The following is a 15,631-nucleotide window of genomic DNA, read 5'->3' on the forward strand; positions in this document are numbered from 1 at the left end:
TACGCTTGAATATTCACGTTTACATCCACTTTTAGTCTTTGAAATTCGACAGGGAAATGAGAAAGTTCCATTTTTAGTGCTTCCGGTGTTAATAAAAGCATAAATGAAACGTAAATAATTTGGTTAGAATTAGCGAAAAAACCAAAAACAGCACATATAAACAAAAAGGCCTACAATTGGCGGCTTAAATAAGAGGTGACGAGACTGGGAAATGGTTGGCGAAGATTGGGGCTTGATTGTACTATCATTTCTTGTAAGGGTTGGATTTTTCCTTTTCGGTATTTACCAAGACGCCAATTTTAAAGTGAGGTATACCGATATTGATTATTTTGTGTTTCATGATGCCGCCAAATATGTATATGAGGGCAAATCACCTTATGCGAGAGATACGTACCGTTATACGCCTCTATTAAGTTGGTTGCTGGTGCCCAATCATTATTTTGGATGGTTCCATTTGGGGAAGATCATATTCGTTATTTTCGATTTGATTACTGGGTTCTTAATTATGAAGCTTTTGAACCAAGCCATCTCCAAGAAGAGAGCTCTGATGCTAGAGAGCATTTGGCTATTGAATCCAATGGTTATTACGATCAGTACAAGAGGAAACGCGGAAAGCGTATTGTGCTGCTTGATTATGCTTGCACTTTATTATTTGCAAAAGGGCAAATATACCATGGCAGGTCTCTTATATGGCCTTTCCATTCATTTCAAGATATACCCGATAATATACTGCATCCCGATGGCGATATTTATATACCATAGAATGCGTAAGGAAGGTCCACGAGCACAATTGACGGCTTTACTTAATATTGGTGTAAGCACGCTAGTGCCTTTGTTGGGATGCGGATGGGCAATGTACAAGATGTATGGGTACGAATTCTTGGACCAGTCATACTTGTATCATTTGTACAGGACAGACCATAGACATAATTTCTCAATATGGAACATGCTATTATATTTGGATTCTGCGAACAAGGGGAATGGCGGGTCCAATTTATCGAAGTATGCATTCGTACCTCAATTGCTGCTCGTATTGGTAACCGGGTGTTTTGAGTGGTGGAATCCCACATTCGATAATCTACTGAGTGTTCTATTTGTGCAGACGTTTGCCTTTGTGGCGTACAATAAGGTTTGTACATCACAGTATTTTGTATGGTACTTGATATTTTTACCATTTTACCTGTCAAGATCACATATCAGCTGGAGAAGGGGCATTCTGATGGTCACGCTCTGGGCAGTGACACAGGGCATTTGGCTAAGTCAAGGGTACTATTTAGAATTTGAAGGCAAGAACGTATTTTATCCTGGAGTCTTCGTAGCGAGCGCTCTGTTTTTCCTGACCAACGTGTGGCTGTTAGGCGGGTTTATCACTGACCTCAAGACACCGGTGCCACTCGCAACGGCCGGTAAGAAGAACAATTGACATCAACCGCGTACATAGTTTCATTCTATATCTTTTACATAACGTACTATTAGTATGGAAAAAATGCAGTATCAAAGCGCACCACCAAAAGGGGAAAAAAAAAAAGTTTGAAAAAAGTAGAAAAGCTTCGATGTTTGAAGAGAACTTGATACATCTGATACGGTTTGAAAGCATAGGCACAGCTAGAGAAGGAGCCGAATTGAAAAGTAATGTTGAAAGAAGTTGTTTACTGCGGAGTTTGCTCATACCCACCTGATTACTGCGAATTTTCAGGTAAATTGAAACGTTGTAAAGTTTGGTTATCCGAAAACCATCCTGACCTTTACGCACAACTATACGGGACCGAAGAGAATGCACAAGAGGAAGTAGAAGCCGTGACCACCAAACTGGCTGAATCCAGTATCGGTGAAGCCAGAGAGGAAAAGCTGGAAAAGGACTTATTGAGAATCCAAAAGAAGCAGGAAAACAAAGAACAAAGAGAGCTAGCCAAGAAACTGTCATCCAAAGTGATCATCAAGAGAGAGGCCAGAACCAAGAAGAAGTTCATCGTGGCCATTTCTGGGCTGGAGGTCTTTGACATCGACATGAAGAAACTGGCCAAGACATTTGCGTCCAGGTTCGCCACTGGCTGTTCCGTGTCCAAGAACGTGGAAAAGAAGGAAGAGGTCGTCATTCAAGGTGACGTGATGGATGAGGTGGAAACTTATATACACTCGCTACTGGAAGAGAAGGGGATGAAAGACGTCAAAGTGGAGACCATCGACGCGAAGAAGAAGAAGAAACCCGCTGCAGAAGGCGTCGCCAAGTAAACGGTTGAACAATCGGAAAGCCCGATAACTACGTAACTACGTAACCACGTAACACATAGCACTTAGAACTTTGTACTCACCACGCAACCGAGCCCGGTTTGCTTTCTTTCCGTTCCGCAGAGCGGTCCCGCCCATTTAGATGCATTCAATAGCGCCGAAGCCTCGGCGATTGCGTTAGTGGTATACCCTGGGCAGCAGACCTAGCGAACCTGGTTACTCTAAATGGATCTGCCTCAATAAAGTCATCTCACGCTGTCGCAGCGCTTCAAAAGCGGATAATCATCTCACTTTTCTGACCGTTTCGCTTTCTCGACAGCAACAAGATTAGCAATGTCAAACATGGAAACGGACACAGATCAACGCAGTCGTAAAAACTTCTGTGACCCTCTGAGCGTGGTCTGCATTGCTTTCAACCAAGGAATGCAAGATGTTTTTGATCTAACGAGAGCGAAAGTGAAAAAAAAACACATGGCTGATTTCATAGGAAATTTTCAGCCGCGCCGCCTGTAGTCTGCCTTCTTTGGGCGCTGGTGATGATGTGTTAAACCACAATTCTTTAGCTTCTGGATCATGTTGTTGGTCAGCTTGCACACCGCTCCTTCCGTCTAACATCACAATGGGGCTGATGACGGTGGGTATAGTATCAACAGACTTCTGATGAATATAGCAAGGTTTTCCTTTCAAGGACTCTCGCCCATTCAAGGGACTGTACCGCAATAAATGCTTTTTTATATATATGTTGTTGTAGTAAGTAGTAGTAATCAAGAATATGCAGCTCTTTCTTATTATACATAGAGAGGTATAAAAAGAAACACATGCTGGCTGGTTATATGAAACCCAATGTTCCAGACATAATGCGGAACACTGAAACTAAGTTGCATATATATGTATATATATATATATACATACATAAACACATACAGAAGCTATGAGCACCACTCGATGTACAGACGAAGACCGACAGGAAAGCCACCTGATGGCCTGTACGTTGTTTATTTATAGTAGCGTACCTGCAATGTGCTGCTACCCTTTCTCCGTCCGCCGAGAACCCCGCGCTGAGCGTCGTTTCTTCCAGAAGGGGTGGTCCCTGAAGAAAGTTGTCCGGTAGGCCTCAAGATAGCACAGACTCGTAACCTGTGCTCACTGTTGCATCGGTCGTGTTGGTCGTCGTTCACACACTACATCTTACTTGCACCGGATGTTTCACTGGATACTGCCGTCTTGGTCTTGTCATGAGTAGTTAAACATCGGCAGCTGCTTTTTTCCTCCTTCAAGAACAGGAATTAAAAACTGCAGGATAGAACAAGACAAGACCAAAGAACGACGTAGCAATATCTGGCAATATGGAAACGGATGCCGAATATTGTAGGCGCAAAGATATACACGACCTTTCCAGTGTGGTCGGTGGTGCCTGTAATCAAGGTGTTCCGGGTGCTGACTCAGACCTAGTTGACAGTGAGAAGGAACAAGTGGCCGATTCCGTGGAAGACTTTCAACCGGGTTCCATACATGCCAATGGGGCCTCATCAACAGCAGCTCAGGCAGCAGCGCTGGCCCCATCTTCTCCCGGCGCTGGTGATGAAGGTGGGGTGCCCGTGCAGAAGACTCCCACCAGGTTTTTCTCACCCAGTTTGCAAGGCCAAAGAAAGAAAGTCTTTTTAAAGTTCGTCTTTACCAACTGCCTGCTAGCTATTCTTTGCTTTACAATTTTTGTTTTGTTTTGGGGGGCTCTCTACAATACAGAAAAATATGTGCATAAGGTCAGGCTGCTGGCCGTCATCCAGGAGCCTCCTGTCGTGGCCCTGGACAGCAACAATTCGATGGCCGTGCCATCCATCTCATCCGCACTACCCACCTTCATCGGCGAGGTGCCTTGCCATTGGGACGTTTACAACGCTTCCGCGTTTCAGACTAGATTCCACGTGAACTCCACCGAACAGATCAATGACAAGGTCATCGATTTGATCTACGACGAAAAATACTGGTTCGCCATCAATATTAAACCCAATGCCACAGAGACTCTCTTTGAGTCGCTGGTCAACGACACCGCCCCCTATTTTAATTCCACCCTGTTTAACCAGGTCGTTTATGAAAGTGGTAGAGACCCAACGAATCTAAAATCCACGATATTGCCGCTTGCCCAAGAAATTGAAGAGTACTACGGAGCCTTCTATACGTTCAACTACTTACCGAAATTCCTGACTAATATAACACTGATGGATAACTACAACTTGACTAGCAACCTCACACATATCACCGCGGCGGGGAAATACAACTACGAATACTATGACCACAGGCCGTTCACCGACCGTATTGTGCTGGCGCCCACCCAGATCGGTGTTGTTTATTGTCTGCTATTAACCTTTTTCCAGTTCCTGTTATATGGCCCATTGCACGCAGAAATGGCAAAAGTGCTAAGGCCTGCCAACGGTATAATTTACCGTATCGCCATGTCATGGTCTACCTTTTTCCTTGCATCCTTATTCTTCTGCACAATTTCCGCCATCTTCCAGGTCGACTTCACCAAGTCTTTCGGCAGAGGTGGCTTCATGGTGTATTGGATGTCCACGTGGCTGTTTATGCTTGCCGCTGGTGGAGCTAACGAAAACGCGGTGATGCTTGTCATCACCTTGGGTCCACAATTCCTTGGATTTTGGATCCTATCGTTCGTCATCTTAAACATCGCTCCATCCTTCTTTCCCCTGGCATTAAACAACAATGTTTACAGGTACGGATATATGATGCCTGTCCATAATATCATTGATATTTATAGAGTGATTTTTTTTGACTTGTCAAGAGGCAAGATGGGGAGGAATTATGGTATTTTAGTTGCCCTCATTGCATTAAATACCGCATTGTTACCATTTGCCAGTAAATACGCGGGCAAAAAATTGAGACAAAAGGCCTTAGCTGCATCACAACAGGGCCGGTAATGGTGGATACAGTATCAACTGAGACTTCTAAAAAAAATAGGATTTTTTTAAATAAATGTTTTATCCATTCAATGGACTATAATAAATATTTATATATATAAAGAAAAAGATTGGGGGTGAGAAAAAATGAGGAAAGGAGAATCTGTATATATATTCATCGATTGGTGCCTATAATGCATCAAGCATCTAGGACACAACCGCTGGAAGCGTTGGAAACCAACTTAGCATATTTGGATAAAGTACCTCTTGTGTAACGAGGTGGAGGAGCGACCCAGTTTTGCTTACGTTGAGACATTTCCTGTTCGGAGATCAACAAATCAATCTTGTTATTGTCAGCATCGATAATGATTTCGTCACCGTCTTTCACAAGACCAATAGGTCCACCTTCAGCGGCTTCTGGGACAATGTGACCGATCAAGAACCCATGAGAACCACCGGAGAATCTACCATCAGTCAACAATGCGACATCTTTACCTAAACCGTACCCCATTAGAGCAGAAGAAGGCTTTAGCATTTCAGGCATACCTGGAGCACCTCTTGGACCTTCGTATCTGATAATAACAACAGTTTTTTCACCCTTCTTGATTTCGCCCTTTTCCAAAGCTTCAATAAAGGCACCTTCTTCTTCGTAGACACGGGCCTTACCTTTGAAGTAAGTACCTTCCTTACCGGTAATTTTACCCACGGCACCACCTGGCGCCAATGAACCGTATAAGATTTGTAAGTGACCGCTGGTCTTGATTGGATGGGAAAGAGGTTTGATGATCTCTTGGCCTTCAGGCAAGCTTGGTGCCTTCTTGGCACGTTCTGCCAAAGTGTCACCGGTGACAGTCATGGTGTTACCATGTAACATGTTGTTTTCGTATAAGTACTTAATCACGGATTGTGTACCACCGACGTTGATCAAGTCAGCCATGACGTATTTACCGGAAGGCTTGAAGTCACCGATCAATGGTGTGGTGTTACTGATTCTTTGGAAATCATCTGGAGACAACTTAACACCCGCGGAATGAGCAACGGCAACCAGATGCAAAACAGCATTGGTGGACCCACCTGTGGCAACGACGTAAGTGATGGCATTTTCAAAGGCCTCCTTGGTGAGGATGTCACGGGGCAAAATGCCCAATTCCATTGTTGTCTTGATGTATTCACCAATATTGTCACACTCGGCCAACTTCTGCTTGGACACGGCGGGGAAGGAAGAGGAGTTTGGAATGGTTAAACCTAGGACTTCTGCGGCAGAGGCCATTGTGTTGGCGGTGTACATACCACCACAAGAACCAGGACCAGGGCAGGCGTGTTCCACGACATCTTCTCTCTCTTCTTCAGTGAACTGCTTGGAGATATACTCACCGTAAGATTGGAAAGCTGAGACAATGTCGATGTTTTTGGAGATCTTGGAGGACCCGCAGGTTGGGTGACCGGGCAAGATGGTACCACCGTAGACCATGATGGAGGGTCTATTGTGTCTACCCATGGCCATCATGACACCGGGCATGTTCTTGTCACAAGATGGGATGGCGATGTTGGCATCGTAATGCTGAGCCATCATGATGGTTTCAAACGAGTCCGCAATGATCTCTCTACTTTGCAAAGAGTATCTCATACCCTTGGTACCCATGGAGATACCGTCAGAAACACCGATGGTGTTGAACTGCATGGCCTTTAGGCCAGCCTTTTCGATGGATTGGGAACATCTGTTGTTCAAGTCCAACAGATGCATGTTGCATGGGTTACCAGACCACCAGCATGAACCGACACCGACCTGAGGCTTTTGGAAGTCATCCTTCTTGAACCCGGTAGCGTAAAGCATGGCCTGGGAGGCACCTTGGCCCTTTGGTTCAGTGATGATGTAGGAATACTTGTTTAGTTTCTTGGCAACGGATCTCGTTGTAGAGAATTGTCTCGACGTGGCTACTTTCGTTAACAAGCCCATCTCTGCTGATACTTCTTGGTTGTGTTTGCAAATGAGAAAACAAGAAACGTTGTAACTAGAGAGTATGTGTGTACACGCTAAAAAGACCAGTCTCTTCTTTTGTTATATTATATAATGTACTAATAATTTATTGAGTCATCTKGTGAAAAAAGTTAAAAGAAAATTTTTTTTTTCATGTCCGGTTCCGCTCGTAACAAAAAGGCAGCGTTAGTAATGCCTCTAGTATTTTAGAATTTTTTCGTGCGTTCGAGTGTGAGGTGAAGCAACAACGTGATTTGGAGAGTAGGGATTAGGGCGGACGACTAACCCACACGCTTGATTACATGGACACCGCTGCCCGACTCGACAATGTCGCTCACTTCTCCGACCTTGAGCTTGAAGGCGGCGTCCTCGAAACTGGGCTGCATCTCGCCCCTGCCGAACCAGCCCAGGTCGCCGCCCCTCTTGTACGAAGAGCAGTCGGACCTCTCCTTAGCCAGCGCCTCGAAGGAGTTGGTCTTGGAAGCGTCGTCCAGCCTCGTGACCAGGGTCTTTAGCTCGTCCGTGGCCTCTTGCTTGGATATGGTGATGTTCTCGGACCGGTGCGAAGCAGGTCTTCTCGAGTCCTGGTGCTTGATGAGGATGTGCAGACACCTTACACGCATTGGGTGGTCTTTCAGATACTCGTGCAGCTGTTCCTTATCCGTACCCTCGGGCTCCTCCCACTGCGAGTGCTTCGTGTCCGGGTTGAAGAAGTACTCTCTTTTCTTGGACTTGCTGTACCTGACAGTCCACGGCGTGGGCAGGCCGGTGCTGGCTGCTGCGTCGGATGGCATTGCTGTGTGGTTGCTGCTGTGTGGAGAGTCGTGTGGAGGTAAAAGCTGGTAGCACTGGGGCCCTTTTCACCTTAAACAGAGGGGGAAAAATAGTGGGTGCCCGCTCGTGAGGAATGATATGTGGAAGATGACAGTAAAGATTAAAGATTGAATATATAGAGATGTGTATGAGTATGGGAGGTTGCAGCAGGTCAGAACTTGGCCCGGATGTCACGTTCGGCACCGTAGACGACGTAGCCCTCCTGGGAGACGCTTGCTGCAATCCGGCCCGTGCGGGAGTCGAAGTACCTGCCCTGCACGAGGTGCTTGTCCCAGTGCGACCGCGGGTTGGCTACTTTGAGGTGGATCCAGTCGTTCACGTGGGGCAGCTGGTGGAAGTAGATCGTGTGATCCAGCGAGACGCTGAAGCTGTGGCAGTACAGCGGCAGGCCGTGGAAGTAGGGGATCGTGAGCAGGAGATACGAGTCTGACAGGTACGCGAAGGCCACGTAGTTGTAGCGGGCGTCGTTTGCTGGGGAGATGCTCTTCGGAATCCGGTGCGGGTGGTGGGTCTGCAGGGACGACTCGTTGCCCGCCTGCTCTGCTGTCGTGATGGGCTGTCTYACCCTAACAAAGTAGTCTAGCTCGTCCGTGTGTCTTGCAGAGTAGAACATATCCTTGGGGAACTGGTACTCCATGGCACCGTACTGGAAAGCGTCCACGTACTTGCTCATCTCAGCTGCATCTTGGAACCTGTCGGACAGCGAGGCATAGCGGCTGAGCTTCTCCGGGCTCAAGACCTCTCTTTCGAAGAGCGACGAGGCCTCTTCGTACTCGTGAGAGTCCGGCTGCCTGTCCTGCAACGCAGGAATGGTCTCCCAGTGTTGCAGCGAGTCGTGCTCCTTAGACCGCTGCACGGCAAACAGGATCATCGAGGTAAAGATCAGCTTGTCGTGCTGGTACGCACTAACCTGCTTGTGGATGAAGTTCCGGCCGTTGCGCAGGTTCTGCACATGGTACGTGATCTTGGCCCGCGGATCGCCACCCTTGATGAAGTACGAGTGCAACGAAGTGGGGAAGAAGTTGAGTGGCACGGTGTACAACGACGCTAGCAGCGATTGCGACACCAGCGTCCCGCCAAACGTGCCCTTGGACCCTACAGGCGCTGCCGGCAGGTACCGCGTTACAAAGCTGGTAGGCGACAGCGGGACAAGCTCTAGTATTTTCTCCAGGTTAGACATGGCCATCTTGGAAACGCTCATTGTTGGTCTGGTTCTCTCTTGTTCTGTCTTGGTGTCGTGGTAGCCACTGTCCGAATTGCTGCTGCTTTATATCTAGTTGGAGCAGTTTTCGTTGTTAGGCTCAAGCTCGGTGTTAGGCCGTCTCTTCCGGAGGAACACCTCTGTTGGGGTAGTTCGTGATAGATATGATGAGCAAGGCCTGTTTGGTGATTGGGTCGAGTACGTACGTTATATGCTGCTATACATGATTACGATAAAGGGACGGGGGAGCAGGTTGTGGCTTCACAGTTCGGACTCCAGCGTGTCGGGCCTTATTTCCTCCCAGGGAATGATGGTCCTGGCCGCACGCTTCAGCTGGCGGCCGTCGTAGTCGTAGTCGTGGTCGTGGTCGTCTTCGCTGGCATGGCCTTGGCTGGTTGACACGGCGGGGGAAGTGGACCTGTCGCGTTTCATGGACCTTGTGACCATCGTTCTTGGTGGAGGCGTGGACCTCTTGTGGTGGTCGTCAGAGTCGTGCAAGAGAGTGGTGCCGTTCAAGGATGTGACGTCTTGTGGGTCGCAGGTGTGGTGGCCTGCCCGCTCTCGGAACGCCGTCTCCAGAGAGGTCTGGCGGGCCTGCAAAGCATGCATGTCCTTGGACAGCGAGAGCAGCACCTTCTGCACGTCTTCCATCTGGCTGCCGACGTTGAACAGCATCTCCTGGGTGCACCTCATCGACTTCTCAGTCTCATGCTGCTTGTTGGTGACGTGTCGCGTGATCTTGGAGTTATACCTGCCCAGCTCATCGACCAGCGCTTGTCTGTAGCTGGGGTCTGGCTTTGCCGTGTGTGGTCTGGTGTCGTTCTTCGGTGGCGATGCTGATAGTTTGCCCAGCTGGGCCTCCATTTGGGCGCCCATCTGGGCGCCCAAATCGTTTATCAGTTTCTTCACGTTTCCTGGACTAGAGTTGTTAGTAGATATTTACCTCGACGGAAATAAATAAATTAAAGGTGTGCACATTCTGTCCGATACAAACCGTTCGTAGCGGTGTCTTGTTCTAGTAGCTGGTTGAACTTGCCTAGCGATTTACACAGCGTCTTGGAGTTGTCGTTCAGAACCTTGATCAGTTTCCCCGAGTTTTCCCTTAACTCCATGCTCTCCAGTTCCAGCTTACCTGCCCATTCCAATATCTGCTTGTCGGACTCTTCCAAGCCAGCGGTAGTCGTTATTTTCCCACTGTGGGAGAATATAGATCTGAACGGTGATGATGTCTCCGTGATCATCAACGACCTCTCAGAATTGGTCTCCGAGATGTCCGTGGATGCCTCGTCTGTCCTGGTTCGAGTGTCCATTTTGCCGCCTGTCTTTTATCCTTCCTTTTGCTTTCTGGTTGTCTTGTTTATTTTTCCCTTTAAATTGTAAAATACTATTATGCTTAAAAAAATGACCCATCATCTTTCGTGCTAGTTTAAGATGAGCCTATACGCAGGCTGCAGGGAAAAGACAAGACAAGACAAGACCAGACAAGACAAGGGGACAAGGCAGATACCAAGCTCAATGTCACCAATACTCAAGGAATACCTGAATAAAAGGGTCGTTATAATCAAGACTGACGGCCAGTGTCTCATAGCAAGCTTGGACGGCTTCGACAAGAACACTAACCTATTCATATCGAACGTTTTCAACCGTATAAATAAAGAGTTTGTCTGCAAAGCTCAGATACTTCGAGGCAGCGAAATCGCGCTCATTGGCCTCTTGGACATCGAGGACGATGATAGCCTGGCTCCTATCGATGAAGCGAAGATACCGATGATAAAAGACACCAAGAATATAATTGAAAATGAGCATATAGTATGGGAGAAAGTCTATGAATCAAAAACAAAATGATAACAATAACGTATGTACACATATATAATCACATAAGTAATCAAGCATCGTCTCCCTACCCCCATACTTATGGCCCTGCCAAGTGCTTCTTCTCTTCCCCAATGCCACAGTCAGAAGGAATTCCCAGTTTGTGCATCTTTATAGCCAGTTCCATCAAATAATCGATGGCTTCGTTGAATATCTTGGCCTTGTCGATGGTGGGGCCCCAAACGAAGATACCGTGCCTCCGCACTATCACGGCGCATGTGTTCGGATAATCGATAAAGGTCTTGTGCAAGTCATCGATCAATTCGTCCTCGTGTGCCATGTTTTCAATGATGGGGATCCTCAACGTGTCAAAAAACGACAGCGCTATAGGTTTCATGGTCACAGGGTCCACTTTCCCGCTCGGAATAGCCTTGATTTGTTCGATGTTCGCAATTCTGAACTCATCACCAAAGATCAAAGAGCACACCACAGCATTTTGAGAATGCGTATGGATTATAGCACCTGCGTCTTTCTTTTGATAGCATGCTACAAACAGTGGAGTGCACGCACTTGGCTTGTATAATTTGGGAGCACGCAAGTAGTCCAAAGTTTGAGCGTCCATAACGAACAAATCCTCAGGTCTCATTTGCTCCTTCTGCACCCCAGACGGTGCCAGATAGTAATGGCTTGTTTCAGGGTCTTTTATTGAGATACCACCGCCAGTTCCTGTGCACCAATTGTTGTAGAAGAATTGCTTGCAGAGCGTGCAGATGAGATTTGCAGGATGGCGTGGGTCATCAGAGTGTATCAAAGTATCTTCAGAAGACATAGTCGTTCTCCTCTTATGGGTTGTAGTATCCCTCAATTTTGTTAACGTTAATGAATGGTAGCCTTTACTCGACTGAAAAATTTAAAGTGGGCACCGCATCGCAATGCCCGCAATCGTACGTAACAAGAGCCTATAAAACTACAGAAAACACATTATTAGTGGTACTCAATTGGATTGGGGACGGGCGTAGTTTAGAGTGTTACAATGGAAACACGTTCTCTTTTCAACGTCATTTTCAAATTCTAAAATGGCTTGCTTCACTTGCGTGCCCAAATCTAGCATTTGGAGCTCACTCTCATGAACCACTTGGCGACAATGCGAACAATACCATCTTACCTTATCATTTTCTCCGCCAGGTCTGTCTTGCTCCACAACGATACCTATAGTATTAGCGAACCTAACGGGACTGTGAGGAACATTCCCAGGCAATAAGTAAGAATCACCTTCATTGATAGTAATATCAATGAACTTTGGTTCCACATCACTTTCGTCCACAACCTTCAGAAGCATAGATCCCTTTTTTTGGTAGAACCATTCAGGGGTTGGGTTGATGTGATAATCGGTTCTTTCGTTGGGCCCACCAACGATCATCACTGTAAAACCCCCTTTGTGCAAGCAATAATTATTCACCGGTGGCTTCAAAAGATCTGCATTTTCCTGCAACCATTTGTCAATGTTAATTGGAGTAGTGTTAAACATCTCGTAGCCCTTTCTTGTTTGGAAAGTGTATACTACTTTATTCCGTTGTAAATTGTTGTTGTGTGAAGAATAAAGAAGAATCTTTTACGTCGGATTTTTTACCTAGCCGAATGCTTTCCAGTGACTCACCATTGTCTTGACGCCGTCACAAAAGCAACCATTCCACATTGCAACAATCGACACTCTGGACGTCCACAGATTGCCACTGAACATACTGGGAACTACCCATATAAGTAGAAATACCAGTTCAGGAGCACAGGTGTCAGTGAGAGAAAAATAATGGCACGTTAAACTTCGATACTATATTCGCGCAATTTTTGAGAAGTTAATTTAGCAGCAACAATAACGGGACAAAATCACAATCAAATGTTTAATTGTTACATGTATGAATCAGTATATTAGGTTTTTTTTTACAAAGAGTACAAATTTTTTTATCATTAAGTAATGTTATATAGGTATATTACAATTGGTAGCAGACGACTAGACCCGAAGCTAGCTTGGTGGCATAGCCAGTTTATAAACTTGGTCTGCAGCGTTTCGATCTTTGAATTCCAACAAATATGCTCCTGTTCGATCCGCAAGCGACAAGCCTGTTCTTCCTAGCCTTTTGATATCGTGGAGACGAGAATTGTACTCTCTAGGGTTCAAGGTTCCCTCGGCATCAGAGCAAATCACAAATTTTATCGCTACCACAATTCCTTTATATTCCTGAGAAAATATATCAGCAAAGCCAACCCGAGATGGTTTCCAAATATCGGACTTGGTTTTAACGTGTTGCCTTACTTTTATTGAAGATAGCAGAAGTGAGGAATTTACACCCCCGGATCCATTTTTCATATTGGCCAATTCTGAATTTTCCGTAGATGACCGTGTTACATTTCGACTGAAACATGAAGATGAAGATATGGTCGATAAAGTCCTTGCGGTAGCAGAGGCTGGAAGGGATGGCGCTTGAATCCTTTGTAGCTGATACTGTAATACGCTCATTAATTGGTCGGCTTGCGAACAGCGTATAGACAGTGTAACGTCATGCCTCATTTCGAATACACTAGCTTTAAAATCTGAAGAATAGATTCGAAGCTGAACATCTTGGGCTGTTGACCTGTTGCACTTCCAGCTAGATTCTAATTTGACAACAAATTTACATTTCTCCCTTTTGAAATTTTTGTTTATGATTAAAAGGGTCTCATTACCACCAGAGAGAATCAAAGAGAGGCACATTGCTTCTTTACTCAACTGCACCCATGACTTACCATTCCATAGAGAAACCTTGACTGAATCGTTTTCAAAGAATACTGCACTGCTGGAGGCGTCCACATCCGATGGAACTGACACGTACGCTTCACCAACATCACTGTTATGAGAGCCTGCTGATATAGGCGTAAGCAATTGTTGATCTCCAGCTATACTAAACAACGATCCAGAACGATTCTTGGGGATGTCAATAGTTAAATCCTTTTTGTTTTTCGAAGTAAAGACACTCAATAAAGATGAGGATTTACGTCGATAAAGTACCGGCTTATAGTAATCGACGTTTGGATCGAATACAGTTTCCTCACCGTTGTCCTTTTCATCTTCAGAAATTATACTTTCATCATCACAGATTTCAGACGAAGCACTCTCTAGCAATTCAGGCGAAACGTTCTCCAAACTGAATATTTGAGAAGCTGTTCTAACGTTTTTTAGAGTAGGGGTATCCAAAATTTTCGGTGACAGAGGAATTTGTATGCTTCTATCTAATTCAATTAACTTTTCACAGCTTAAGGATTCAATATCTTTTAATGAGGTTTCTAGGTCTGAATCATTATCGGATATTACCTTTCCACTCAAAATTGAGTTCGATTCTCCTGCAGAAAATTCTTTAGAGGCTTCCACCAAGGAAGACAAACCCCCCGGTAAGTGGGTGGATCTATGCAAAGTACCACTACTCCGTACTGTATTTGAAGAGCTGACTGATGGTTCAGTAGAGCCAGTTGCCATGCCGGCATTTTGTTCGGGTTGATTATATCCCACTTTGTTGTGTCCTGCATGAAAGTTCTGTGAAAAATCGCTCTTGCATCCATTGTACTTATTCATTGATAATCGATCGGATAAATTTCTGATGATATCTTTCCAATGCGCTTGCCACTGACTAGGGTCTTTACACGTTATTTTTAGCACTACGCCATTACCTGTCAGCGTTTTCAGCTTAGCCCCGTTGTCATCAAGTTTAATTATTTCTAGATCCCCAGCTCTTAGTGTTTGAAACAGCAACGACCTACCGACATTCATCAAATCATGGTTACCTGACGCAAGGGATTGGAACAGGGTTTCGACGTTTTGTGAAGTATATGGCATTTCGCTACCAAGAACCTCAAAGAGAGCGATTCCTCCGTTATTCAATTCCAGAATCTCAATAAGTTTATTATTGATCTTCAGCTTCTCAATATCTAATCTGAAATAGGTTCTTTTGGTCACTTCCTTCAGGCCGATAAAAGGAGGATTTATCAAGGAAAAGTTATGAGACATAATGTCACGAACACTGCCATATTTCAACGTGTTGCAACTGACAGAATTATAGCAGTTTTTGAATTGGTATATAAATGCATTGAGTAGGGAATCCAGTCGCGTCTCATTTGTAGCGTAGTAAACATCCCTTAGTTTGTAATATACCTTGAATAGTAATATGGTAAAGGATTTTTGGGAATTCATTCTAAAAAATGATATATCTGCATCCAGGAGCAAACGCATACACCCAAATAGAAGACTGTGGTACATATCTAGTACTCTTACGTCTTCAAAAAAATCACTATAAAAATTCATGGTATTTTCAGTTAGAGATAGATTGTGATAAACTGCAGCATGTTTTCTTAAAATTCGCCTCAAGCAACTGCTAATTTCCCTCATTTCGCAACCGACTTTAACCATTGGGTCTAAACTTGAACCAGAGTACCTGCTGTGAGACTCACAGACAGCGAGCAATTTTTTCAGCACGTCATGGAAGCTAGCTTCTGTCCTTATAAATAAATCCATCACCCAATTCTAGCCTCTCCTTACTTGTTTGCTTGTTTACTATTTGGAAAACTTCTATTCGAGATTTTAGTCCTTGAAAACTAGTTAGATATGATGGACTTGAAATGCAGTTTCCATAAGGG

General features: G+C 45.3%; 9 protein-coding genes across 9 annotated transcripts; 3 read left to right on the plus strand and 6 right to left on the minus strand.

Annotated features, from left to right (window-relative positions):
• Positions 1 to 211: 211 nt before the first annotated feature.
• Positions 212 to 1,423, plus strand: GPI14 (glycosylphosphatidylinositol-alpha 1,4 mannosyltransferase I; the record flags this gene model as incomplete). The annotated part of the gene is made up of 1 exon (XM_018366120.1): positions 212 to 1,423. One exon carries the CDS (start codon positions 212 to 214, stop codon positions 1,421 to 1,423), a length of 1,212 nt encoding a protein of 403 aa, XP_018221326.1.
• Positions 1,424 to 1,632: 209 nt separating this feature from the next.
• TMA22 (Tma22p) lies at positions 1,633 to 2,232 on the plus strand (the record flags this gene model as incomplete). Its single annotated transcript, XM_018366121.1, has 1 exon — positions 1,633 to 2,232. One exon carries the CDS (start codon positions 1,633 to 1,635, stop codon positions 2,230 to 2,232), a length of 600 nt encoding a protein of 199 aa, XP_018221327.1.
• A 3,111-nt stretch (positions 2,233 to 5,343) lies between these two features.
• ILV3 (dihydroxy-acid dehydratase ILV3) lies at positions 5,344 to 7,101 on the minus strand (the record flags this gene model as incomplete). Its single annotated transcript, XM_018366122.1, has 1 exon — positions 5,344 to 7,101. The coding sequence occupies one exon, from the start codon at positions 7,099 to 7,101 to the stop codon at positions 5,344 to 5,346; it is 1,758 nt and encodes a 585-aa protein (XP_018221328.1).
• A 302-nt stretch (positions 7,102 to 7,403) lies between these two features.
• Positions 7,404 to 7,916, minus strand: ESS1 (peptidylprolyl isomerase ESS1; the record flags this gene model as incomplete). Its single annotated transcript, XM_018366123.1, has 1 exon — positions 7,404 to 7,916. The coding sequence occupies one exon, from the start codon at positions 7,914 to 7,916 to the stop codon at positions 7,404 to 7,406; it is 513 nt and encodes a 170-aa protein (XP_018221329.1).
• A 191-nt stretch (positions 7,917 to 8,107) lies between these two features.
• On the minus strand, positions 8,108 to 9,157 carry TES1 (palmitoyl-CoA hydrolase; the record flags this gene model as incomplete). The annotated part of the gene is made up of 1 exon (XM_018366124.1): positions 8,108 to 9,157. One exon carries the CDS (start codon positions 9,155 to 9,157, stop codon positions 8,108 to 8,110), a length of 1,050 nt encoding a protein of 349 aa, XP_018221330.1.
• A 1,431-nt stretch (positions 9,158 to 10,588) lies between these two features.
• Positions 10,589 to 11,002, plus strand: LSM8 (U4/U6-U5 snRNP complex subunit LSM8; the record flags this gene model as incomplete). The annotated part of the gene is made up of 1 exon (XM_018366125.1): positions 10,589 to 11,002. The coding sequence occupies one exon, from the start codon at positions 10,589 to 10,591 to the stop codon at positions 11,000 to 11,002; it is 414 nt and encodes a 137-aa protein (XP_018221331.1).
• Positions 11,003 to 11,069: 67 nt separating this feature from the next.
• On the minus strand, positions 11,070 to 11,798 carry MDE1 (methylthioribulose 1-phosphate dehydratase MDE1; the record flags this gene model as incomplete). The annotated part of the gene is made up of 1 exon (XM_018366126.1): positions 11,070 to 11,798. The coding sequence occupies one exon, from the start codon at positions 11,796 to 11,798 to the stop codon at positions 11,070 to 11,072; it is 729 nt and encodes a 242-aa protein (XP_018221332.1).
• Positions 11,799 to 11,963: 165 nt separating this feature from the next.
• BNA1 (3-hydroxyanthranilate 3,4-dioxygenase) lies at positions 11,964 to 12,497 on the minus strand (the record flags this gene model as incomplete). The annotated part of the gene is made up of 1 exon (XM_018366127.1): positions 11,964 to 12,497. One exon carries the CDS (start codon positions 12,495 to 12,497, stop codon positions 11,964 to 11,966), a length of 534 nt encoding a protein of 177 aa, XP_018221333.1.
• A 492-nt stretch (positions 12,498 to 12,989) lies between these two features.
• Positions 12,990 to 15,509, minus strand: RBH2 (Rbh2p; the record flags this gene model as incomplete). Its single annotated transcript, XM_018366128.1, has 1 exon — positions 12,990 to 15,509. The coding sequence occupies one exon, from the start codon at positions 15,507 to 15,509 to the stop codon at positions 12,990 to 12,992; it is 2,520 nt and encodes an 839-aa protein (XP_018221334.1).
• Between the last annotated feature and the right edge of the window lie 122 nt (positions 15,510 to 15,631).

Source organism: Saccharomyces eubayanus, chromosome X (assembly GCF_001298625.1).
Source record: "Saccharomyces eubayanus strain FM1318 chromosome X, whole genome shotgun sequence".
NCBI classification, from domain to species: Eukaryota; Fungi; Ascomycota; class Saccharomycetes; order Saccharomycetales; family Saccharomycetaceae; genus Saccharomyces; species Saccharomyces eubayanus.